A 24,953-nucleotide genomic window follows, 5' to 3' on the forward strand; every position below is an offset into this window, starting at 1 on the left:
ACAAGGCACAGTGCTGGAGAGGAGGGGAGGGCAAGGAGGTCAGTGTCACCCTGCTGAGCTCAAGCCAAGGTGTGTTCCTGCTGGAGCAGATAAAGGAGAGGGAGCTCTTGTCACCAGCCCTCTGGGAGGCAGGCGGCTCCCTCATGTCTCGTCATGCCATCTTCTGAGTTGGTCCAGAACGACTTAGAAGAAGGCTCAGGCTTTTCACTGGAATTCCTTAGAGGTACTCTAGTCTCTGCCTTGGCATTTCTTATGGTGCCAGGAGATGCTCTGGAGCAGCAGGTGTAGGCTGGCTATCCTGTGCACCATGTCTGGAAGTCTCCCTAGTCTCCACTAGAAGCCAGCGGCACCCAGGAGTGATGCCCACTGTGCCTCCAAACTTGCCCTCCCACTGACAGCCTCTGACCTAGGCCACATTGCTACCACCAGGCGCCAGTGCTTGTGGAAGAGGATGTTATCTCCAGCAGAGGGAGTTTACCCCTCCATCTGGTGTGTGGTGTAGTGTGGTGCATCTGGTGTGTGGTGTGGTGTGGTGCATCTGGTGTGTGGTGTGGCGGTGGTGATGTGATTACGTAGGTGTGCGTGCACACACGTGAACGTGTACTCGGAGGAGAGAAGACAGTCTCAGGTTTCAGTCTTCAGGGGCCATTGGTTTTGTTGTTGTTTTGTTTTGTTTGAGATACAGTCTCTTACTGGTCTGGATTTCACCAAGTAGGCTATGTTAGGTAGCCGGTGAACCCAGGGGATCTCCATGCCTGCATCTCTCCAGCACTGGGATTGCAGGCACATGCCACCATGACTGCTCTCTCCTTTTAATGTGGATTTTGGGGATCAAACTTGGGCCTTTATGCTTTTGAGCATTTTACCAGCTGTGATATCTCTCCAAACCCTTTCCCTCCATTAAGTAGTCCCATACTAGCCATTTTTCAATTCTTGCAGACCTCTCATCTCATATACTTTGATTTTCACTTTGATTCTAGAGCCAAAGTGGGTTCTGTTACAAGTGTTGTCCACTTTTTCTGTTGTGTTCATTTGGGGGATATCAAAGTTACCAAATGTTCCTGGCATGTTACTATTTTCTTTTATAATTATCCATATATTGTATTTAAAAAAACATGTCACTCACATATGATAGACAATGAATGTCTCCTTTACTTATTGAGACACTATTTACTATACTGAGAGTGACTTGAAGTTGAACACATTTAGGAGATTTTTATCTTGGTGTGTGAATCTGTGTTTCTATGTTTGTGTGTGTGTGAGCATCCATGTGATGGCCAGATGTCAACATTCAGTTTCTTCCACTAATTTGTCTATACAGTGCCTCTCACTGAATCTGGAGCTTCCTGATTGACTAGACTAATTGGTCAGTGAGGTCCAAACTCCTGTCTCCACTTTTCCAACTGCTGGGATAGAAGCTGTATTTTGGCATATGAGCTATGTACCAGCAGAGTGTGATAGCATGTAGCTGTCTATACCCCAAAGAGCTTAAAAATATGCCTCCCAAACAGTTAACAAACACAGAAACACTGAAAAAACTTCCTTGGACCCAAAGAATGTCACGAAGCCCACGCACAGCAGGTGTCAGAGGCAACTACTCTGGACTGGGCTCTATCCCATCTATCCCATCTATCCCATCTATCCGATGCTGCCTTCCTCTCTCTGACAATGTCCTTACTTTCCCCTGTACCAAGAAAATGACCCAGAAAGGAAAATCAACAGATCCTCCATGGCTTTCATTCTGTTCATTGTCACTTGGAAACAGGAGTGATTTCAGATCCTAACATGGCAACAAGACAGTCTGGCTTCTTTGAGGACTGACAAGAAGTTACCTCCATGAACGCATGCCCTCAGGCATGTCTCTGAGAAGGTTGGCCCCCATCCAATTCATCCTAACAGTCACTTTAGGATCATCTCAAACCAGGGCCTTTTTTTTCTCTAGAAAAAAATAACCAACTTTCATACAAAATAAGCATTTGATGTCAAATTCAGACATCAGAGGATGGGATCCATTTAAAGGACCAGCTGCAGATGGGAAGAGCACATTCAATAGATTAGAAACCACCGGTTTCATCTTTTCTTTTAAACACATGACCTGATTTCCTCTTGAGAACCCTTGTGGTAGTGTGAATAAGAAATGCCTCCCATAGTATTTGAACTGTTGATTCCCAGTTAGTGGTGCCATTTGGGGAGGTAATGGAACCTTGAGGAGGAGGAGTAATGTCACTGGGGGTGGGCTTTGGGGGCTGAGCCTTTTTTGACTTTCTGTCCTGTCCCATCTGTTCTCCCCTCACCCTCCTCTGCTTCCAGTATGTGGACAGAAATGTTCTCAGGGAGATCCCTGCTTCCACTGCTATGCTTTCCTGGCTGTTACCATGCCTCCCCACCATGATGGACTCTCTGGAACTGTAAGCCAAGATAAACCTCTTCTATAAGATGCTTTGACCGTGGTAGTATATCATACAACAGAAAAGTACCTAGTAATACCCTCCACCTCCCACAGTAATGAAGGTTGGCCTCACTACCTAGTCCTGGGCCAGGCATGTGATTCACTCTTTCTATCTATGGAGGTCAGTTTAAGAACTGTTAAGTGATCCAAGTCAGGCCAATAAGATTTAATTCCGGACTTTGGGGGTGGACCACTGGAAGAGAAAACGTCATCTCTTTCTTCTTTATTGGCTACTAAGGGATAGGGCTGCTGACAGCTACCTTATATAACTCAGAATCTTATGTAACTTAGCAACCTGGCTTGGGCTGTGCACACACCCCTCTCCAAAGCATCTAGCAACCTGTTGGCAACCTGGGTTCCCCACCTGCATAGAGTCTCATACCCACTATAAACAACAGAAATGATTTACTCCTATACCAAATGCCTTATTAGCATCTTGTTTCTATTCAAACACATCCTGGAACACAAACTGGGAACTATGGACAAGGGGCCCATCCAATCTGATCAGGTCTGGGTACATGGCAATAAGGGCATTGGAGTCTTCAAGTGAAGGGCCCCCTAATTACCATCTTATGTGGAGGCATAACCGGCATGTATATGATTAAAATTAGATACATTATGGGAAGGAATATGAGGAGTGACAAAAATTATATGATCCAATCCTCTTACTCAAAATAGAGAACCACCCAATTTATACTCTTAGTAACCTAATACTTTTATCTTTTAAACCCTATAAAGAGAAGCCCCAAACAATAATCAGGCACCCTGAGTACCCTTACTCATTAGACCCACTGTCAATCTTTATTCCCTTCTAATCCATACTATGGCTTTGCTTTTGAATAATTACCTTGGTACTTTATAATCTGTGTGGACTTCTATTTTGTTCTTGGGTAAGGAGCCAAAATCTTGGAAATACATGGAGCAGACTCTGATAACTGGTTATACGTGCAAACAAGAGTCTGTATGCTATGGACATAAATTTGAATCTTCAGAGCAATGGAAATAAAGCCCAGTGTTCATAAAGAGGAGGTGTGAATACATGCAACTTCCATGTGTGTATGCTCTGACAGGAAGTCCAACACGACATGTCAGAACACTGTCCAGTGAGTATGCATGAAGCCTGGGCTCAGTGCTGTAACAGGTCTATGCAGCAATGGTATTGTATCTTTACCCGAGAAGTGCGTGGACATTACTTGGAAGTGTAATCAGCTTTCTATAAATGCCCTTGCTTTCTTTCAGGATTCTGACAGACTCTTTATGCCAGACGGCACAGCAGAATATTTTATTCATGGCTGGGAAAATAGCTGGGCTTTACTATTCAGTTAGAGACAGGCAGAAAAAAAAAAAGAGTCTGTATGCTAATGCAATGACAATCCTGGAGCATTTTCCAAGTCCTTCCAAGGTTGACCCTGGGGATGGGGTGTCAATGGACACGATTCAAGTGGGTTCTAGGCTTTCAAATGCACAGCTTCAAACACCATTGCCTGGGCTTGGGTTCTAGACTTGATAAAAAGGAGAAAGCAAACCAAGCACTGATAATCATATTTCTCTGCTTCCCGAATGTGGATGCAGTGTGGCCAGCCACCGTGAGCCAGGCCTTGGTGGTCATGTTGCCATGATGTCCCCACCATGCTGGATTATATTCTGGAACTGTGAACCAAGATGAAGCCTTCCTCTTTAAGTTGCTTTCATCACAACAACAACACAAGTAATTAACACAGAAATCGGCAAGAATATCAGGGCCTGACATCTCCTCAGCATGCCTGAGGCGTGGCCCCTCAAAGGGTCCCAAGCGGCTAAGGAGGTTCTGCTTAACTACTTAAATAAAGGAACTGGGCTAGAGGATGGAGAACCCAGTTACACACAACAGAAGAATGGTTCCACCCCAAGTACTAGCTTGCATTATAAGGATTAAAAAGCATTTCAGACATTCCTGGGAGAGGGAGCCATGCCAGTGGTTGCTTCAGACTGCCACTGTTGTTTGCAACTTCTCCAGTTTGCAACACTGAAAGAATTACCCCACTGTTCACCCCCACCCCCAGCTACCAATGGCTTCACATTGAACAACTGAGTTGCTCCTTCTCCAGGTAGGGAGATGAGGCCTGTCCAAAGGTACCAATGAGAAAATGTACCATGTATGTGACAAAAGGTGGGGAGCCCTTCAGATGTCTCCTCGGAGCCAGGCCAACCAACAGACAGTTTCTGCTGATGTTGGCAAAAGTTAGCCGTTATGAAGTTGGAAAATCTCACCCACACCAGCATTTCACAAGTCAGTCTTCCTCTGGCTTCTAGGACCCATTCTCCGAGTCACTGCAAACCTCTGCCCGTTTCTTCTCCTAATACATTGTCTTGGCCTTCCTCTTATTTTGAACTTTACCTTGTTTATATCCTGGACACTGTACTCTGGACTTCCCCCTAGGATTTCCTATGAGCCCACACTAGTCCTTTGTACATGCCCATAAAACTGCTATGGCTATCTCATCAAAATGTGGATAGATGATTGTTCCTTTCTTGGCATGACATTTTAAAGGCTTTCCACAGCCCTTGGAGATCTTTCCTTCTTTACCAGGCTTGTGATTATCCTCCATCCAGCCATGAGGCTGTCCTTCAGTTCCTACTTTGATATCCTCCTACCATAGGACCTTCACACACGCTCATAGTCCTTCCCTTATCGAATCTCCCTGATTGCCCGCCCACACCAACATTCCTCCTCTGTATACCTCTTCAGTATACCACACTTACCACCTGCAGTTTGATACTGCTCATTTAAATGGCGACTGTCACCTCCACTAGGCTACAGATACAAGCAGAGAAGGTCACTTTAACCCTTCACAGCATGCACAGGCAGCTGTCCCTCCTAACGCTGCTGATGTCCTATGGGCCCCTGCAGGGTGCTGGGCATTGTTCTAAATTATTTACAGGAATTAACTCAATCCCCATAGCAACACTGACATTGCAATTTAAAGATGAGGACACGGAAGCAAGAATAGGTAAGCCAGCCTATGACTTCAGCAGCTGTAATTCACAGAGCAGGCACGCAAGTCATATGTACTGAATGAATGAGAGGGTTAATGAAGTCATTTTCTCTCTCCCCGACTCCATGCACCTGGATTCCCTTCCTACTGTATCTGCTCTTGCTGCTTTAACCACCTCCAACAGAAAGTAGCTATTCTTTGAGGACCATCTCATAGTCTATAGCTGCCTAGTGGTAATGGCTTCCGCTAGGAGCCTCCAGTCCCATCTCTGCCATACACTTGGGCCCAATGAAGAAATTAGCCTTTGACCCCTAACTTGCAGCTATGGCCTCATCCCATTATTGCACTTGCCTAGGCACCAACCCCTGGACCATTTGTCCTGTCTCTGGCACATCATATCAGACTGACCCCTCTGCCTCCTATCCTTTGGCTTTATCACACACCTGTACTACTATGTGACACACACAAACCAGCTTCAGCAGGGAAGGGAGGCCTCGTTTCTTCATATAACATCACTGTGCAAATCCCCTGTCCGTGATCATGACTCTTCTTGCAAGGATATGTATCAGGGCAGTTAAGAGCATGGGCTTTGCAGTCTGCCACACCTGGATTTGAGTCTTTGCCATTTGTCAGAACTTAAAGAAGTAATAACTTCTATTTACCTATGGCATGATGCCAGCATTGACAACTGCTATGAATTGTTCTCATCTGTGAAATGTCTGTGATGACTCATCTCTGAGGGCTGTGAGGGTTCAAAAACATGACACATGAAAAGATGTCAGCATGTTGGCTTATGATCAGTGGTTTGCTATGACACCACTATCATGCAGCTTCACATGACATTTGGGAAGAGCAGGGTTAAGGAGTTTCACCACACTCTCACAATGGTGTTTACACAGTGGTATCTGTGCCTTCCTGAGTCACTCAGTGGTAGCAGAAGGAATGGGCCATGTTTTCCATGGAGAAGGGCTTGCACACTCCCAGTACTAAACAATCTGGGCGGTTCCAGGACCCAGATCAGACGCTGGCAAGTGACTGGGTTGTACTTTTATTAAGATCTGTTCAAAAGAACAATGCTGTCCACAAAGGACCATGCTGTCTGCCAGATTAAACACTGAACTTACCCAATAGCATACATTACCTACCTCAGAAGGAAAAATAAATCCATTTTCTTGAACCAAGCTTTAGTGGCATGGCCAAGGAATTAATGAATTATATATATCTGTAACTCAGTCTATGATTCTACAGCTTACAAATGCATGGATGGTTCAGATCATTGTTTCCTGAAAAGACTACTAAATGTTCTGGCAGACTTCAAATGCATCCCGGAGGATCAGAAAAGAGAGCGGCTTTTGACATCTCTCAAAGCTATATCTCCAGTGTAGGGCTATATGGAATAGGATGTAAAAAGTCACTTATGTTGTGCTACGAGGAGGACCAGAAGCTGTGCTTGTAATATTAGCTGTCATTTTTTTCTACCTTGCTGTCATGTCTGGTAGTCCCATGGTAAATCAAGGGCACAAACCTACTTTCTTTACTTTTCCTGCTTTCTGTATGGCCTCTTGCTGCTTGGGGAAAGCTGAGGCCACAGGGGCATTTATACACACAGCAATCCACACATTGGTGAGCATGGCGGGTGGGGAGGCAGCTGAGTCATCCTACAATATGTTTTGGAGGGAAAGGAACTAACATTATACAGTGTCTAGAAATCATTACAGAGGGTCAGATGTGTCTCTTGAATTTAATTGCACCTACTATTGAATTTTCACAAAGGAAGAATTAATAGTCATTAAATCTGGATTTCTAGAAAATCGAGTCTAAGAGAATTTAGCAGCTTGTTTAAAGCCACAGGTCTCCTGGGCAATGAAGTGGAGCTAGGCCTCGTAGCAGAGGCCTGCAGTCCAACTGCTCAGGACGCTAAACAAGAAGGATCATGAAGGCCTGCTGGGTAATTGCATGAGACCTAGCTTCAAAACAAACCATGAAAGGAGACAGGAGGTGGGGGTACAACTCAGTGGCAGAGCATGGCTGTGCAGGTGTGAGGCTCCGGGGTTAATCCCTAGTCACATGTTAAAAAATAGATGACGAGAAGATCTGAACCCAGGGACTATAAGAGATGTAGCTGGGTAGAGACCTGGGTTCAACCCCAGCGCCTCATAAACTGATCCCAGAACTGGGAGGTAAGAGAATCACAAGTTAAAGGCCATTCTCAGCTATATAATGAGCTTGAGCTTGAGGTCAGCCACGAGACCCTGTCTAAAATAAATTATTATTCTAATGAAATTAACTTTGGAACTGTAACGCCCAACCTACTATTTTTTTTTAACCAGTGGCTGAAAATCCATAAACCAAGGCATGAACAGGAGCTCCCAGAGACGGACAGTGGAATGAACCCTGCACATACACCATACACTTATTCTGTCCTTTCATCTGGCAGAGCTGCCATTAGCTTCATGCAGCTAATGCAATTTAAATTAATGAAAAGGAAATTGAAATTTCAGCCCATTGCTGTTGCACTTGTGATAGCTCATTCTGGCTGTCAGCTTGACTGCACCTGGAATTAACTGAAACTCGAGCTGCCAGGCACTCCAGTGACAGTGTTCTTGATCGGGTTATTAGAAGCACGAAGGCTCACTCTAAGTCTGGGTGGCATCTTCTGGCAGATGCCCACATAAATGGACATGGAGAGAAGGAAACTTTGCTTTATGCCTGCTTGCCCTCACTCTCACTGGCGAATTCTCCTATCCCTGTCTCTTTGGCACTCCTTTGCCAGTGTTAGGACCAGTTGTTTTTAGGATCCTAACATAGATTGAAGACCAGCAGCTCTCCAGGAATCCTCCAGGCCTTCAGCACGAGATTGGGACTGCTCAGACATCCAGTCTTGTGGACTGAACAACTACCGGATTCTCAATCTCTCCACTGTGAGACAACCATCGTTGGACTAACTGTAAGCTAGTCTAATATCTCCCCATACTCTTCGTGTGTGTGTGTACGTATGTACACATGTATGTATGTATGTATGTGTATCAGTTCTGTTCCTTTAGAGAACCCTGACTAATACAGCACTTTATAGCTTACTTGTAGACCAATGGTCCGTGATGTCCATTACATTTAATCTTAATTAATTGAATTTTAATAGTTACATATGGCAACCAGCTACCACATTAGACACTGCTCATCTCTGGCATCTTTTTTCTCAGCCTTTGTGTTTCCCTTCAGAAAGCAGAGGTAGAGGGACACTGCTCATTGAGAATTATGGGGATAAACACCTCCCCATCTCTCTCTTAAAAGGAGACTATGTGTTCTCTCTTGGCCTTTTCCAGACTTCTACTTGAGGCCCCTGGTTTCCTCATAAGGTACTTTAATGTTATTGTCACAACAGACAAACCCAGAACATCTGTTTTAAGAAAATGACACATATCAGAACAGCAAGGAGCTAGCGAAAATACAGATTCCTGGGCTCTGTTTCTGTTGAACTGTGCCACAGAGGGCCTGGACAGGAGACTGAGGGGCACACATGTCTCCGTGACTCTAGGGCAAGTGGTCTTGCCTAAGAAACCAGCTTCAGAGGCTGAAGTATCTATTTATCTATTGTCCTCCTTAAATAATTACAGCACATGAGTGAGTGTTCCCAGGCAGTCCTTACCACACCATCTGCTTATTTCTACAATGTCAGAGAAGATGCTTATTCACCAAAGTCTCATTTTTTCCCCCATATGAAACATGGGGGTAAGAATAGAAGAGTTTTGTCTTCTGGGACAAGTGGGAATACAGTTGGTAAAAGCATTTATTTGAGGAGAGAGAGAAGGGAAAACTCATTGTACAGACGTCCTATGGCTTGGCTTTTGTTTGTCTAGGAGATGGATTATGCATCTTTGAAAACCTGTGTTTTTAAATTCTATGCAAGATCTAATCAAGAGGGGCATGGCTCTGGAGTCAATAGAGCTTGGTCATCCTGAAACATCTGGGTCAACAGCCAAGCTTGGATGGGAGGGATTACACAGGCCCTACTTCTCCCTGCTGAATGACTGGCTACTGATGGCTTTGGAGTATAGGAGTCATTATTTTTAGATGTGTACCCACCAAGCTCCACTGGATAGTTCCATGCTCATGGTCACTCTGCCAATCCTGGTTAGAACTCAGTGGGTCAAAAAACCAAACAAAAAGACACACCATGGAGAAGGGACCCATTGGGAGGAGGGGAAGTGAACAGGGGTGGGAGGAAATGAGAGGTTGGAGCATGAAAGTAATCAGAATATACTGTACACGTATGTGAAATTGTCAAATGGCAAATGTATTTAATTTTAAGAAGCTGGGTAATCCTCAAACTTTTTGGTTCTGATTTTCCAACTCAGAAATAAGAATAACGATATGTTTTCCTTGTAGCGTTGTGACAACTTAATTAATAGCTAATATTTGTGTTGTGCCCAGAACAATGGCCGACATGTGGTGTGGCTGGCATGTGGTAAGAGCTGTATGAGTTAGCTAAAATATTCATGTTTATGATAACTGGTAGCTGGGGCTGATCAGCAGCTGAGCCCATCAGATGGGACTACCAGAGTTTACCACCTCTATTTACAGTCTACATACGCCTACAAGGGAATGTTATCAGGCTGCAATGTTAAAATGGTGCAGATCCCAGACTCTGACTGTGGGACCTGCTATGAGGTATGCCTATGATTCTGATTCTCTGCTAATACTGAGTACATCCTAGAGCATTCTTATCAAGGGGCAGACTAATATGAGGCTCTGCTGAGCTTGACTGAAACACCCCCAGCAAATGACTCACCGCTGAGTCTTAAACAGCACTCAGGCTGGCTTACATACCCTGGTCAGTAAGACAAGCACATAGAATGTGCACTTGGGTGTTAAAGCCATGGCCATGTTAGTCAACTATCTTATCTCTACAACCATCTAGAAAATTGTTGGAGACAGTATCCTGAGGTGGTCTACTTCCATCCTGCCCATTTTAGTCAGATTTCTTCCTCATCTGTTTTATTTATATTTCTCATAAATATTTATTTGTGTATCTTTGAGGTATTAGGGTTCAGAGAGCCCCTGGAAACTGGGCTCCTCAAGCAACACCAGGCTGGGGCTCTTGCATCTTAGTGTGTAGTAAATACCACCACCTTATAGCTATTCTTTCTCATGAATGCTGTTGAACAACATGATCCTTACCCATAGCCAACCTTCAACTATGTTAGATTACCCCCACATATATACACAATGTCACTCTCTAGCAGTCCAAGGCAATGATGGGTGGGCATGGCAGGATGACACATCAGTCTGAATGTCACCAGAAGAAACCTACTTGCCACATAATCTCTAGAGCCCCATGGGGCAAGCTGAAGCCAAACTCCATAGGAGATACCATTCCTGTCTTGACTCCTCCCCTTCTACTGGGAGTATCTGCCCACCCCTAACTTCATCATGTGTCACAGGCATCCAGCCTTTGAACTCAGGCTTTCTCTATATTCCATCAAAGACAGAAGGTCTCTGACACCTGGGTTAACCTTCCCCAGCAGCAGTCAGCTGGAGAAGGGCGTTGTAGAGAAAAACACTGTATTATCCAGGGTTAGCCTACCTGTTGCATTGGACAGGGCCAGAGATTCCATAGAGCCACGAGGAGTCTGTTCTGTAGGTGTCATGTCCTCTGTGTATTTCAGGGAACTGAGTGGACGTCGGGGCCGGCACTGCTGTGTAGATATGCCACCTTCTTCTTCTTCCTCCTCCTCCTCATACTTGGGAACTGGGATGCTGCCTCGGGTTTCACTAAAGCTTTGGCTGGACATATCGCTGTAGCTCTCCTGGGACATCAGCCTCCCTGGGTAATAGTCTTCACGGCATTCCTTGATAAAGCTGCCACCGTGCCCCTTCATGGCCATTGACGAGCTTCTCTTGGGGTTGGGGAAGTGCTTGGCCCACACATCAGGCTGGGCTCCTGCTCCCTGCCCTCCAGAACCATAGGAAGTTCTGATATTGCACTGGCTGAGGAGCTGCAAAGGACTCTGGGATTGATTCTGCTCCATCTTGTTCCCATAATGGAAGGGCTCATCCCGGCTCCTCCAAATGGGGTCCCGATTGAGGCTGGGCGTCTGACTGGATAGGCTGAGGAGATCCATCTGCACTGACAGGGGGTCCACATCAGCTGAGAGCCGGTTAGAACTCACCTGCAGCTGGCTGTGCTGGCTCAGCATGGCCTCCTCTGTTTTGCCTTTGTTCTTGCCGATTTTGGCACTGCGACGAGACTCCTTGGCTCTGGCGTTCTGGAAAGCCGAATCAGATGAGTCAGAGCCATTGGGGTCCTCCCCGGCACTGCAAGCCCGTGAGCAGAATATCTGGCCCTGCTTTGGGAGGAACGGTCGCCCCAGGAGGGACTTCTTACAATGAGCACAGCAGAAACAAGTCTCAGTAGCATGCCAGTGTTGGCCGTCGTAGGTCATTTGACCTTGGTCGATCCCTGGGAAGCAAGAGACAGAAAGGAGGCTGAGGAGCTGTACTGAGCACTACAACATCACATGAAACATCACACACACACACACACACACACACACACACACACACTATACACTACAACAATCACACCACAATCAGGTCCCATGCATCGGTGCCCACACCCTGTTACAACTTATTCTACCAGTCAGCAGACTTCACAACTTCCCCTGCTAGTAGCATGGAGAATGTAGATCAGAACAGCTTAGCCATGTATTCTGCCAGAGATACATTTTCCCCAAATAGCAACAGAAGTTGAGCATCCTTAATCGAAAAATCCAAACCCAAAATGCTTCAAAAGCCAAAATTTTGGTGTCAACAAGACGCTGCAAGCAGAAAATTCTGTATAATAAAATTGCTTCATGCATAAAAGTATTTAAGATGTCTTATAAAAGCATCTTGAGATTATATGCATAAGCTATATAGAAAATATAAATGAGTTCCATGTTTAGACTTGGGTCCTTTCTCTCAAGCACCTCATTATAGACATGCATGGTTCTAAGGGCTGAACTAATACTGCTCCCAGACATGTCCGCTAAGGGATATTCAATCTGTGACACTACTAGCCTGATAAAGCACTTGATTGTCTAAGATGAGTTTCTATGAGAGATTCTGTTTTCTGGACAAGGAATGCATACACAGAAGGTTAAGGACTTGCCTAAGGTAATGTACTCAGAGACCAGATCTGTACTCAGAAGTCTTGCTCTGAAAAACCATAACAGTCCTGTGGTCTTTACTCAGGAATCCGCTGTCTCAAGAGCCTTCCTGTCCACTGACAATGGCAGCCTTGGTTGCTTCTCCACTTTTCATTACTCCTTTTCCCCATGCCATCATCCACACTTACAGTGGATCTTCCCAGACACCAAATCTGTCAGGTCCTTGACTATGGCCTTCACAGCCTCCAGAATCATGAGACATGTTTGTACTGCTTAGAAACTGCCCCGTCTGTGGTTCTGAATAGACTAAGTCAGTGGAAAAGCAAGAAGGAGGCTTAAACTGTCAGTGTGGGAAATCCTGTTTACTCTTGGTAAGAAAAAAAAACTATGGGTGTGTTTGGAAAAGATGTCATCCCATTGGCACACAACCTGCACCCAATGCTATCAGGACAGGAGGAGGCACAGTTCCTCCATGGCAGGACTCTGCTGTCACATTCCTGTGTGCTAGGGAACATCCCCCCTTCTGCTCTTGTTTCTTACTGGTTCCTCTGCCTTCTTCTGATGGAAAGAGAGTACTGACCTTGTGGATGCCATTACTTGGGCACTGGAACAGCCTTGGAACAAACCTTGGCTAACAGTCAACAGTAGTTCCTAGTCCTGGGATCTGGTCTAGGGATGGTTCATAACTAGCAACAGGGCAATGAGAGGATTGCCTGAGGCTTCTAAGAGTGATATAACAGGCAGTTGGAGTACCTACCCTGGGGGCAGCCTATTAGAATATAGACCCTTGGGATTCCCATGGGTAGGAACAGATCTACTAAGATTGCCAGTGTGTGTTGATAAAGGTCTCTTCAGGAAAACAGCACTAAAATGAACCTCCACTTTTTAGTGGCCAGAATTCCACAGCCTGGATTTTCAAGCTGTAACTTCCAGACACCTGAGAGGGGAATGATTGCTGGGACCAAAGTGCTGTAGGAAGCAACTTATTCCTAGCAGGCTCTGCCTCTGCTGGATCTCATGTCACTTGAGCCCAGGGGCAGACAGGAAGGAGGCGAATTCTTCTCTTGCTAGATGTTCTCCAATCTGGGGAAAGAAGTGTCTCTTCAATTAGGCACTAATCCCTATTGCCAATAAGAGGGAAACTTCATGAAGACAGAGCTGTTTGTTACAAGGAACCCCATTTGAGAAGGCCACTCTGTGACTAACTCTACCCCTCCTATTCCCAGGTAGATTGAGAATGGAAAGTTGGGGTGGGGCTGGAAACAGACATCTCTAAGCTGGTGCTCCAGCTAATGCTTCTGCCCAGGCCGATGGGGGAAGCAATGAGTTGTATAGGGATGTAGAAAAATGTACTAAAAATGGGGCCAATCCAGCCCTGACACTTCCAGGGGGCTGTAGAACCACTGAAACGCATCTGCTGGGTTTGAATCTTAGTTGGGTGTTTTCTATCAGTGTGGTTTCAGGCAAGTGGCTTCAACTCTAGGGCCTCCCCAGCAGAGGCACAGAGATGAAACCAGGCTGTTGTGAGTGACTATGTACAGGACTTAGTCTCAGTCTGCTAGCTATTCAAACTGTCTTTACTTCAGTTTTATTAGGTCTGAAAGCCTAGCTCTCTCTTTGCAGAGGGCCACTGCCCAGATGCTATCCAAGAGCAAACCCTGAGACCATGAAGCCTTTCTTTCCCCCCTTTACAATTTTTCTTCTCTGTGTCAAGACTCTCGAGAGCTCATTTTGGTCTCTTCAGCTACCTAGGATCGTTGATGACACGCAGTTAGTTAACGTGGTAACCCACAGCTGTATCTCTGCCCACTCCCCACCAGGGAACTTGGAAGGGTGAGTCCTCTGCCCTGTCCACCACCACGCTGCAAGGAAATGTGCTCAGAGGTGTCAGGGGAAGGCCAAACTTTCTGGAATGGGGCCCCATAAGACAGGCTGTGGGGGGGGGGGAGAGAAAGAGAGGCAAATTACAAAGCAGCCCCATCAGGCAGCTGAACATTGCCTCTGATAAACATCGATGTCAGATGGCCCTCTGAACTGTTCCTGAACTCCAAACATCTGGAAAAGGGCTCTGTGTTCAACATCTAAGCATGCCTTAAAAAAAACCAAACCCTTAAGCCCTTTAAGCACTTCTCTAAAGGAGCATGCATCTGCTGCCACCACAGCCTCATCTGTTTATAAGACTGTTTACTCTGCTATGCACAAGCAAGAGTCCCGTTGCCTTGGCAACGGTTGCCTGATGTAGGATCTGCTCTGAGCAGCTGCATAAATATGGAATATTTGTACAGTATGGGCAGAGGTGTGGCATCGATGGCTGAGGTATACATGATACACACAGCAGGAGCTCACTGTCCTAGGGAAATCACATTTTGCAGAAAAGTAGACTTTAAAAAAAAATCAGGGACAGCAACTTAACTATAGCAGCAGACAGACTGCAGACCACAGGCAGTCACCTTTTCTAGTAAAATATGGAAGGATGCCTTTTATGGATTCAAGAGGAAAGGAGGATGCCAATAAAAGCTGTGGACAGCTGAAAGAAGACGGAAGACAGAGGGGCCGTTTGAGGTACACACAAGCTAGTCATAAACAGAGTTTTCTCTCCCAAGCTTCTGGGAGAAAACTCTAAGTAGCCATTTGTGGCTAGGCCTGTGGCCTCTTTGGAAAGGGAAAGGACACAGAAAAGCTATTAGAAGGTGGTGTTGCTGCTGTGGGTTAAGCGTCTAATGTTCAGTCTCTCCCACTTGGGTAAGCACTGACTAGTGGTCTTAAATCTACCCCATGCACAGCCTAGAGTCAATACAATGTACTGCTATCCCTGGGATGGTCCCTCCCACTTCCCGCTTCACACGTACAGTCACAATTCTGGTCCCCATTTCCTAATTCAAAGCACCAAAGAACATCAGCCTGTCTGAATGTGACAATCCTGTAAACAGAAAGGTTTCTGGGCACCTGGTCAAGGTGGCATTTGGTGAGAGGGGAGGGCACTCTGGCAGAAAGGTTCTCACCATCACCAAAGTCCAGAAGGCAATGGTAAATCTCTCATTTCTAATGAACCCCAGAGAAAAGGCTGTTTCTTTTGGATCCTTACAAAAGCGAAGTGGAGGGTCTCCACATCTCCTCACTGCAGGCATGACACTGACAGCTTCTGAACAGGCTTCCTGGAGTGTTGTGACTACAGAAAGGCCATAGATATTTGTCCAGTGCCACCATTTCTTAAACAGTGGCACTTGTCCCCAAGGCACCAGAAAAGGAAAGGCAAAAGCTGGCCCAATGAAGCAGAAGATGAACTAATGGGGGCCGTAAACTGGGAGCACACAGTTCATGGACTGCTTGTTTGGCTCTGCCTTTGGCTAGGCTCACTGTTGCTGAGTTTCTAGAAAACACACTTGCTGGAAGCCAGTGACCAAAGGACCCTACCCCCATTCTTCCCTCTGCCCATCTGATTTTGTCTAAAATGTTGTTGAGAGATATGTTCATTTCTCCAAATTTTTCCTTTTGGGGCTTCACACTTTTCTCTGAGAGTGGAAAAGTGTACCACAAAGTCCCACCTGAAGGCAGATCCACGGCCAAGTCAGGACGGATGAGATTCCATCCAAGAGGAACTGACCTGGAAATGACATGCCAGTTCCTTCCTTCTTTTGAGAAGGTAATGTGTTAAGACGATGTCTAACCAGAGCAACATTTCAATCACCATGTGAAGACAGTTTACTCCCAAAAGATGCTGAAAGAAGGCAAACTAAGCTAACACAGAGAAAAACAAAACAATGGGTCTTTTTTTTTTTGAACCCTTCATCCACTTCTACCTGAAGCCAAACACTCTTTGGTTTTTCCAGTAAAAGGAGCCAAGCTTCCTTTTCACTGAAGCTAGTAGCAGCTGGTTTGCTAATTGCAAGCAAAGGGATTCTAACTATGGCCAACGCAGGGTGGAGCCCATCTCAGTAGGATCAAGCTGAGTACCAGACAGTGCCTTACCTATATGTTGGGCACAGGTGTCACAATATTCTGCATATAGGGACTCAAAGCAGTGGCAGCAGTAGGGCCTTCCTTCCTTCATGATGTATCGCTGGCCCCCCAGCACGGTCTCACACTCAAAGCAGCAGAAGTGTCTCATGTGCCAGTGCCGGCCCTCAGCTTCAGTGCACTCATCTGCAAAGATGATCTGGGGATAAGAAGCCACCGGTCAGTGTCCAAGACTCTCTGTGGTGACACACTGAGTTACAGAGCCCCCAACTACAAAGGCAGGAAAGCAGGTGTGACCCACAAACTGACAACACTGCATGTCCGGAAGCTTATACCACAACTTCGTTTGCCTGGAGCACAATTAAATATGGTGCTACATTTCAGTGGAGAGTGTATGTTCTACCTTGGGAAGCATAAAGCAAAATGAAGAATAGCTTTCACATACCAGCTTCATTTGTTTGAGGTATGGTGTTTTCTAAAGTGGGAATGTCATATAAATCCTTGGAGCTCTCTTCCTTTTCTTCTTGAAAACATTAAATTGGGCAATGCTTGGAATGCATTTATATGTGATAATAATCTTAAGCTAAGAAAAGCGACTGCTAATTCCAGATGAATGGCCAGTTGGACATCTGGTCATGGTCTTTAACACTTCCTGGTGTCTCAGAATTGGTCACCTTCATGTCTAATACCTTCCTGGCCCTGAGAAGTATTTTATGTTTTGACCCATCAGAGTTGTTTCAAACTTCAAATCACATATTTTAAAATGTATTATGATGCTATAATAATCAGTTTAGTGTGGCATTGCCATTAAAACTAACATAGAGAGTCCAGGAATTGATTGATTGAGAGAGAGAGAGAGAGAGAGAGAGAGAGAGAGAGAGAGAGAGAGAGAGAGAGAGAGAGAGAATGGCACTTGGTTGTCAAAGGTGGTGCTAAGACTATACTATGATAAAGGAATAGTCTCTAACAAACAGAGCTGGGATGATCGGAAGTCTCATGCAAAACTATCACCATAAACAAAAATTAACTGAAAGGGGATGAATTACCTAACAGGAAAAAAGTGACAAAGCTCTTAAAAGAAACTTCAGTTGTAAACCTTCTTGACTTTGGTCTAGGCAATGGTTTCATAGACATGGCAACACACATGTATATAACAATATATAAATTGACAAATCATGTGGACTTAATCAAAATTAAAAACCTTTATTATTCGAAGGCTATCAATAAAAAGTAAAAATACAGAGAGGGAGACCATATCTGTAAACCACGTACATGACAATGGACTCGTATCAAGATCATATGAACAAACCCTCACAAGTAAAAAAATATTAATCCAACTGTGAAAAATGAGTCAAGGCTTTTAATCCATACTTGTCCCCCCAAATTAATAAACAGATAGACAAAAGTATTTAAAATTATTTAATTCATTATTAATTATGAATTAACGGTCACTGTGCTATTATTTTATACCTATTAGGTTGGCTATAATAAAAAAGAATACAACTGCAAGAATTAAAGAGAATGTATAGAATGTATATGAGCTGGAATTGTCTTACCTTGACAATAAGAACGGAAGGTAGAACAGCTGTTTTAGAAGACAGTTTGGCCTTCCTTCAAGAGTTAGACTTAGAATTACCATGAAAAAATTTAACATTTAAAATTTATGTGTACCTAGAAACTTACACATCCATGTTCATAAGTGGCATTGTTTATCACAGTTGAAAGTAGAAACAAATGCCCATCAGTCGCTAAATGGCAAAGCCAAATGCGATATATGCAAAAAACTGTTTGTATAGATTCACATAATTCATGCTCAGCCATGGAAAGGAATGAAGTGCTAATATTTACTACACAGAAATTGACTTTGAAACCATTGTGCTAGGTGGAAGAAGCCAGAGACAAAGGAAACATCATGGTTTCATTTATATGAAATGCTAGCATTCATGAGTCCTGAGAGGGACAACAGGGCTAGGGGAAGGGACCTGGCAGACAGAGTGATGCCTCCAGACTGTTGTGTATAAGCCCAGACAGAAGCACAGAGCTCCTCTATGAAGTGGTATTCCTTCTAAGACTGTCCCCTAAATCAGTGGTTCTCAATTTATGGGCCACAACCCCTTAGAGGTCACGTATCAGATAAGTATTTTGATTCATAACAGTAACTAAATTACAGTTATGAATTAGCAACAAAATGGTTTTATGACTGGGTGTGTGTATGTGTCATCATAACATGAGGATTGCAGCATTAGGAAGGTTGAGAACCACTGCTCTAAATGATTCCTTAAGGGGTCAGGTTCCACAGTGAAGGCAAACTTTCTACTTTGCAGTGCTTGGGCATGCTTCTGTGAGGAAGAAGTGGCAAGCAGTGTCTTTGTATGCCATTCTGATTTCTTACCACAATGCTTTCAGACTCCTGTCATGCCAGAAGTGGAAACAACCCTGTAGCTATCCACTGACCTCTAAGACTTTTGTGGTAAAGAAAAAAAAAAAAAAGCAAACACCACCGCCCACTTTCTTTTTATTTTTATTGTTTTTTTCCTTTTTAAAAAAAGATTTATTTATTACGTATGCATATATCCACCACCCATTTTCTTCCCCTCTCTAACCAATTGTTCCAGAGAATCTTCTAGAAGTGGAACTCTATTTCTGATGTGCACATCCCAGAGTTTTAGTTGGAATCTAAAGCTGCTCAATGACTTCTTTACTTTCTATTTTATTATTTATTTATTTATTTTGTGTGTGTGTGTGTGTGTGTGTGTGTGTGTCTATATGTTGAACTGTAAGGGCCTAGTACTAGCTGAATGCCATTTGTGAATTTCTGTAGTTGTAGCATGTGGTTCCTTACCCTATTCCTACAGGGGAGGCTGCGAATCCACCATTTTGAGTTTGGTGGGTCATATGCCAGATGCCAGATCCACTGTGACTGGGTTAACATAAGAGGGCAGAGTCATCTGTGGTTGTTTCCCTGTATGGGGAGCTGAAGGCCGCGCACAGATGTCACGCTGTGGTGCAATAGAGGGATGGTGGGACAGGATAACATTACTGGGGACAGTCTGTGGGAGACTGAGTGTGTGTGTGGTGTGTGTGTGTGTGTGAGAGAGAGAGAGAGAGAGAGACAGAGACAGACAGACAGACAGAGGGAGAAACAGAGGCATCATGATACTGAAGGTGCCTCTTCTGCCTTCCTTGAACATGCCAAAAAAGTTAAAAGTATTCACACATGGATGGGGCTCTGACCTCGTCACAGGCTGCACAGCGTGGCTTCAGGCACTCAGCATGGTGCCTACCACAGTAGATCTTCCCATCTTGGTAAAAGTAGATCAAGTCAACCAAAAGCTCATTGCAGACGGTGCATATAAAGCAGGGTGGATGCCAGCAGATGCCATGGCCAGCACGTGATGCAAACACAGCAATGTCCCCACCTTTAATCTGCCCTCCACACTGTGAGGCAAACAGAAACAACACAACATCAGCTGTATCTCTCACAGCTATAAAATAATGACATCCAACTACTACCAACAGCTAGCTACTCGGGTGTTATAGGCATACTAGTTAGTATGTGTATGCGTGTCCATCCTGTGTGTTGTGTCCCCTAGTCCTTCCCTCTCCCAGCTTTACATAGCTGGTAGGGCAGATTTATCTTGTTCTTCCCAGGAGTTCTCACCCCAGGGCCTAAGTAAGGCAACTTAAGTAATAGAGAATGAGAAACATAAAGGTGTGAGACAGATTCTCAGTGTGGTAGTATATGGGGGACTTGCAGGCACCAAGTCGAACTTATAGAGAATGGAAAGAAAAGCCTAACCATCTCCTGTATATCCAAAAGTTCATGCAGGGGCATAGGTAGCCACTTTAACACCGGCAGGAAAGGCTACAGAGAAAGGGCTTGGTTGGAGTGGGGGCCTGCACTATTGAATGGGAGGGGACTAGGCACATAAAATCAACTCACTCTTTAACTTCTATTTTATGTGCTTTGGTGTGAAGGTGTTATATCCCCTGAAACCAGAGTTACAGACAGTTGTGAGCTGTCATGTGGGTTCTGGGAATTGAACCTGGGTCTTCTGTGAGAAGAGCCAGTGCTCTTAACTGCGGAGCCATCTCCCCAGCCTCCAAATCCACTCACTCTTAAATAGCTTCTTTCTCTTCCCTATGCCTTTCAGGCATGTTTTTTAAGCTCTCCACCACGTCTCTTCACACAGTCTTGATTGAAAGGTGTGACTTTTTAAGCCCAGGATATACAAGGCAGAAATCACAGATGATTCATCCTTACAGCTGGGGTTAGAATCCAGAGTGATGGTCTGAGGGTTCACAAAGATGCTCTGTGTTCACCATGGTGTTGACCATGAGGTCATGACCTGTGCCTAGCAGGATGGCCCACATAGGTGGATGAGCTTCACAGACAATGACTAAGGAGTGGAAAAGGTGCCTCCAAACCTTCTCCTAGTGTGGATTTTGTATGAATTAATATGATCCACAGAATAAAGGCACACACTTGAGGAACGGTTTCTGGTGACTCGTGTGTGTGATATCACAATATAGAAGGCAACAACTCTACCTTCCATGGTTATGAGAGAACAGCTAAAGTATCCACACACAAAATCATATTTAATCCCCCACCAGTGGTTCCACAAGGTTTACTATAGAAGGCCTTTCCACTTCGACACTCCTGACACTATCCTGCACAGGTGTGAGCCCAGCTTTTCTTCCTCTTTAGGTAAGCCCGATTCACGAGGAGGCTGATCTGAGAGTGGGTCAGCACTGAAGTGAGCAAGTCAACTTCATACAATAAGCACTGGTCACTTACATCTCAGGCTTTAGTCTCAAGGATTCTTTTCAAGAATAATGACCCACCGCCCCCACTTTGGTCCAGTAATTTTGCTACCCATCTACCAGGTTTTGTCCAGATGTTCCTGTGAAATCTCAAAAAAAGGGTTCTAAAAACTACCTGCCCCGCTCAACTAGTCTCTAGCTTCTTCTTTCCAACCCAGCTGGCCCGCCACCCAAAGACTGAGTTAGACAGAGCTGCATGAAACCTGGGAAGATTTAGAGAAGGGTTAAGACATGGCGTTCTTCCCCGGAAAGCAGGAATGGGGTGAGGTTGGTCCAGGCAGGTAGGTGATACACCTGTCCTGCCTCAGTATGCTTCTCTACCATACCCTAAGCAAGCTACAGCAGAGCAGGCAAAAGCTCCTTCAACTCGATGAGGTCCCAAGGAGATGGCATGGGGTCTCTCCTTAGACTTTGGAAAAGAACTCCCAAACTCAGAATAAATGTAGGCATCATACCTCATACCACCTTTTAAAGGTCACCCGTGCTGGGATGATCCTGAATGAGACTGACTCATCGTCCAGAGAACTCTATTTTTATCCTTTCAAAGGGTGAAGTCATGACCCTGTCTGGTCCTTCCAGTTATTTATACGGCTCTCCATGAACTCTGCCTCCACCTGCACATCCCTGCCCTTTACTCCTCCTGATTCAGTCACAGGCCACTGTTTCTTGTCCACAGGAGCCACCCTCCCTCCTTCCTTAAGGCCTCCATGCTAGCTGTGTCTCATGCCCCGGATCTGCATGCCTCTTCTTCCGGGCATCTCCACACGCCTTTTCTCCGGACGCCACCCTCTTGGTGGGCCTTCTTTGACCTGCAGCCATCACACCTTCCTAGACCCCTTCTGATGCAGCTTTTCTATTTTACTCATTTGATTTATTGTATGACTCCCCTGGTGCACAGTTCTTTTTTTTTTTTTTTTTTTTTTTTTGCTTTTTTGAGACAGGGTTTCTCTGTGGCTTTGGAGGCTGTCCTGGAACTCACTTTGTAGACCAGGCTGGCCTCGAACTCACAGAGATCTGCCTGCCTCTGCCTCCCAAGTGCTGGGATTAATGGCGTGTGCCACCAACGCCCGGCCGGTGCACAGTTCTTTACATGAGAAAGACCACACTCCCATGTCTTTTGTTCACTGCTGTTATCTTTGAGGTCTAGAAGAGGGCTGAGCACCTAACAAGTATCCAATAAAATAATTGGAGAGTGAACTTCCTGGGCTCAGTCCATCCTTACCTGCTCACAGATGGCTCCTGTCATGGTAACAGGGAAGGGCCTGACATTCCCCCGGCCCAAGTTCTCACGTTTCCTCTGGTTGCTGAATAGCTTCAGTTCCCTCTTCTCCTCTTCATCCAGGGAGTTGCAGTATCGAACCTGAACACACAGAGGACAGCATGGAGGAGGTGTCATGGCTCCAGGGGAAGCACTGAATCCCCACTCAGGGCTCTCAGCTTGGAGCTACTTAAAGTGAGAGCCAGCACTAAGACGGGTGATACAAAGGGGATTTATACAGGCTGTGAACACTGGAGTCCACGCTTCAGGAGGGAGGCATATTCTAGAACTGCTCCTCGCCCTTCACACTGTCCCCACACTCAGATCAAAGTCACCAAGAGTGGCTCAGAGCTGGTGATGTCCTGGAACGGTCTCCTTATAAACTATAGGGAGCTGAAGGTTTCATGTTATCCGTGTCTGTGAGAATGAGCCCTGCACCAAAGAATGCCCCGATTGGTTGTAAGCATGGACACGTCATCTGTCCTCCATACTGTTTTGGGAAGTGAGAATAGGTGGGACACTCATCTGGTTCCTGCTAATATGACAATATGAGAAAAAGATTTCCTTAAAAAAAAAAAACACCGAGTGTCAAAGAATTAAGGGAGGGACAGTAAAGGCATCTGCATCCAGGATCTGCCACTCTATTCCATTGTTTCTGCTCTTTGGTGATTGTGCCATGAACCTCAACTATGAGTTATTAGTGCTAGTTTTAAATATGACTCACTTTAAGAAACTTTGATGCATTTATTTAAAAGGAAAACAGGTTATGACTACACAAAAGAAAGTCAGTCACCTGCAAAGATGGGAAGGTAACTCTCAAACAGAATGAAACCATACTGTTAGATCCCAGCCAACCACCCTATCTTCAGGAGATGCTAAAACTGATGAGAGCTTACTGGCAATGGGGAAACAGAATGGGCAGCGGTGGTATTAAGATACCTGCCAGGACCAGGCTGAGACCTCCTCCTTCTCCCATCACTGCATCACAAAGACAAAATGTAATTTAACAGGAACTAAGGTCTCATTACAGATTCAATTTCATTTATTGCCATGCTCACAGTCCTCCCCAAGCCATACTTACACCCTCCTTAGGGAAATGTGGTCCCATGCATCTTATGATTTCTTCTGGAGTAATTCGGATATCAGAAATATTGACTGTATTGTTCAGACGATTTTTCATAAAGAAAATAACAATAAAGGCTTTCAACTAGGATTGGTGTATGCTAATTTGAAAGTCAGAGCAACTATATCTATTCAAATTTTTCTATCTAAGTGAAAAGAAAATGATAAAGTATTTGCTTTAGAGTCAACCTCTGCCTTCAAAAGAGGCCATGTCAACATATCAGATGAACGAATCTTGTCCACTGACTTTCATGGATCACGTCCTATCAACGTGGAGTCATAATCCAAATGGTGTCTAGTTAATGAAAGCACAGTTCACCATAAGCAGAATGAACCACTACAAGCATAGGCCAGATCACTTCCCTCCCTCAAGTGATAGTTTAAAAAAAAGTCTTCAGGGGAATGTTCCAGAAACCTAACAGCCCAGAAAACATGGTTGCACTGATGACATTTTATGGGCTTGCTTTTAAAAACAGGCACACCCCTCCTGCTTGTAAAAACTTGCATTTTCACCTCCAGATTAGTTATCCAGGCATCCGGTTACAATGCTTGCTTTCATCTTTAAAGGAGTCAACTTTTGTATTTGTTTTATGAACTCTGACATAAGCAGTAGGAGAGAGAAGAGCAGCTTTCTAGGGAGTTGCTTCAGCTCTTGAGATGTCGTCTCACTCAGAGTCATATATTTAGCTTTTCAGTGCTGAGGATTAAGTCCAGGGCTTTGCACACGCTAGACAAGGGCTGGACCGTGACTGGCATACTCAGTTTCTCAGCATTAGCAGCTCAAATTGTTTCCATTTGGGCCAGCAAGATGGCTCAGGAGGTAGAGGTGCTTGCAGCAAAACATGATGTTTGAACTTGAGTTTGATCCTCAGAACCCACATGGTGGAAGGAGAAAACCAATTCCCACAAGTTGTCCTCTGACCTTCACATACATGCTGTGGTATGTGAGTGCTACACACACACATACACACACACACACACACACACACACACACACACACACACTAAAAATGTAAAAAAAATTATTTCCTTTTATATAAATGTCATCTGAGACTCAGCCCATGTATGTAATGAGTTGGTAGAAACTAGTGTCCACCTCTCTGCAGGGGTCATTTTTTCCTTTCAATTTAAAAATTATGCTTTTGTTTTAAATAGAGAGTTAAAGAGTAAAATCTGCAGGAATCTTGATTTTGAAACCAGATACCTACAAATTAATTTCC

At 44.8% G+C, this 24,953-nt stretch overlaps 1 protein-coding gene across 4 annotated transcripts in view; it reads right to left on the reverse strand.

Moving 5' to 3' along the window:
• Positions 1-24,953, reverse strand: part of Prickle2 (prickle planar cell polarity protein 2) — a 327,604-nt gene that overhangs the window by 26,364 nt on the left and 276,287 nt on the right. For all 4 annotated transcript variants that reach the window (XM_013114215.3, XM_021227814.2, XM_013114214.3 and 1 more), the window contains 4 exons: positions 22,576-22,713; positions 19,764-19,967; positions 16,542-16,728; positions 11,009-11,884 (listed from right to left, as the gene is read on the reverse strand). In XM_013114215.3, coding sequence (XP_012969669.2) covers positions 11,009-11,884; positions 16,542-16,728; positions 19,764-19,967; positions 22,576-22,713 — 1,405 coding nt within the window. The remainder of the gene's footprint in view (positions 1-11,008; positions 11,885-16,541; positions 16,729-19,763; positions 19,968-22,575; positions 22,714-24,953) is intronic.

The sequence above is a fragment of the Mesocricetus auratus genome, unplaced genomic scaffold (genome assembly GCF_017639785.1).
Source record: "Mesocricetus auratus isolate SY011 unplaced genomic scaffold, BCM_Maur_2.0 Super-Scaffold_100676, whole genome shotgun sequence".
In the NCBI taxonomy this organism is placed as follows: domain Eukaryota; kingdom Metazoa; phylum Chordata; class Mammalia; order Rodentia; family Cricetidae; genus Mesocricetus; species Mesocricetus auratus.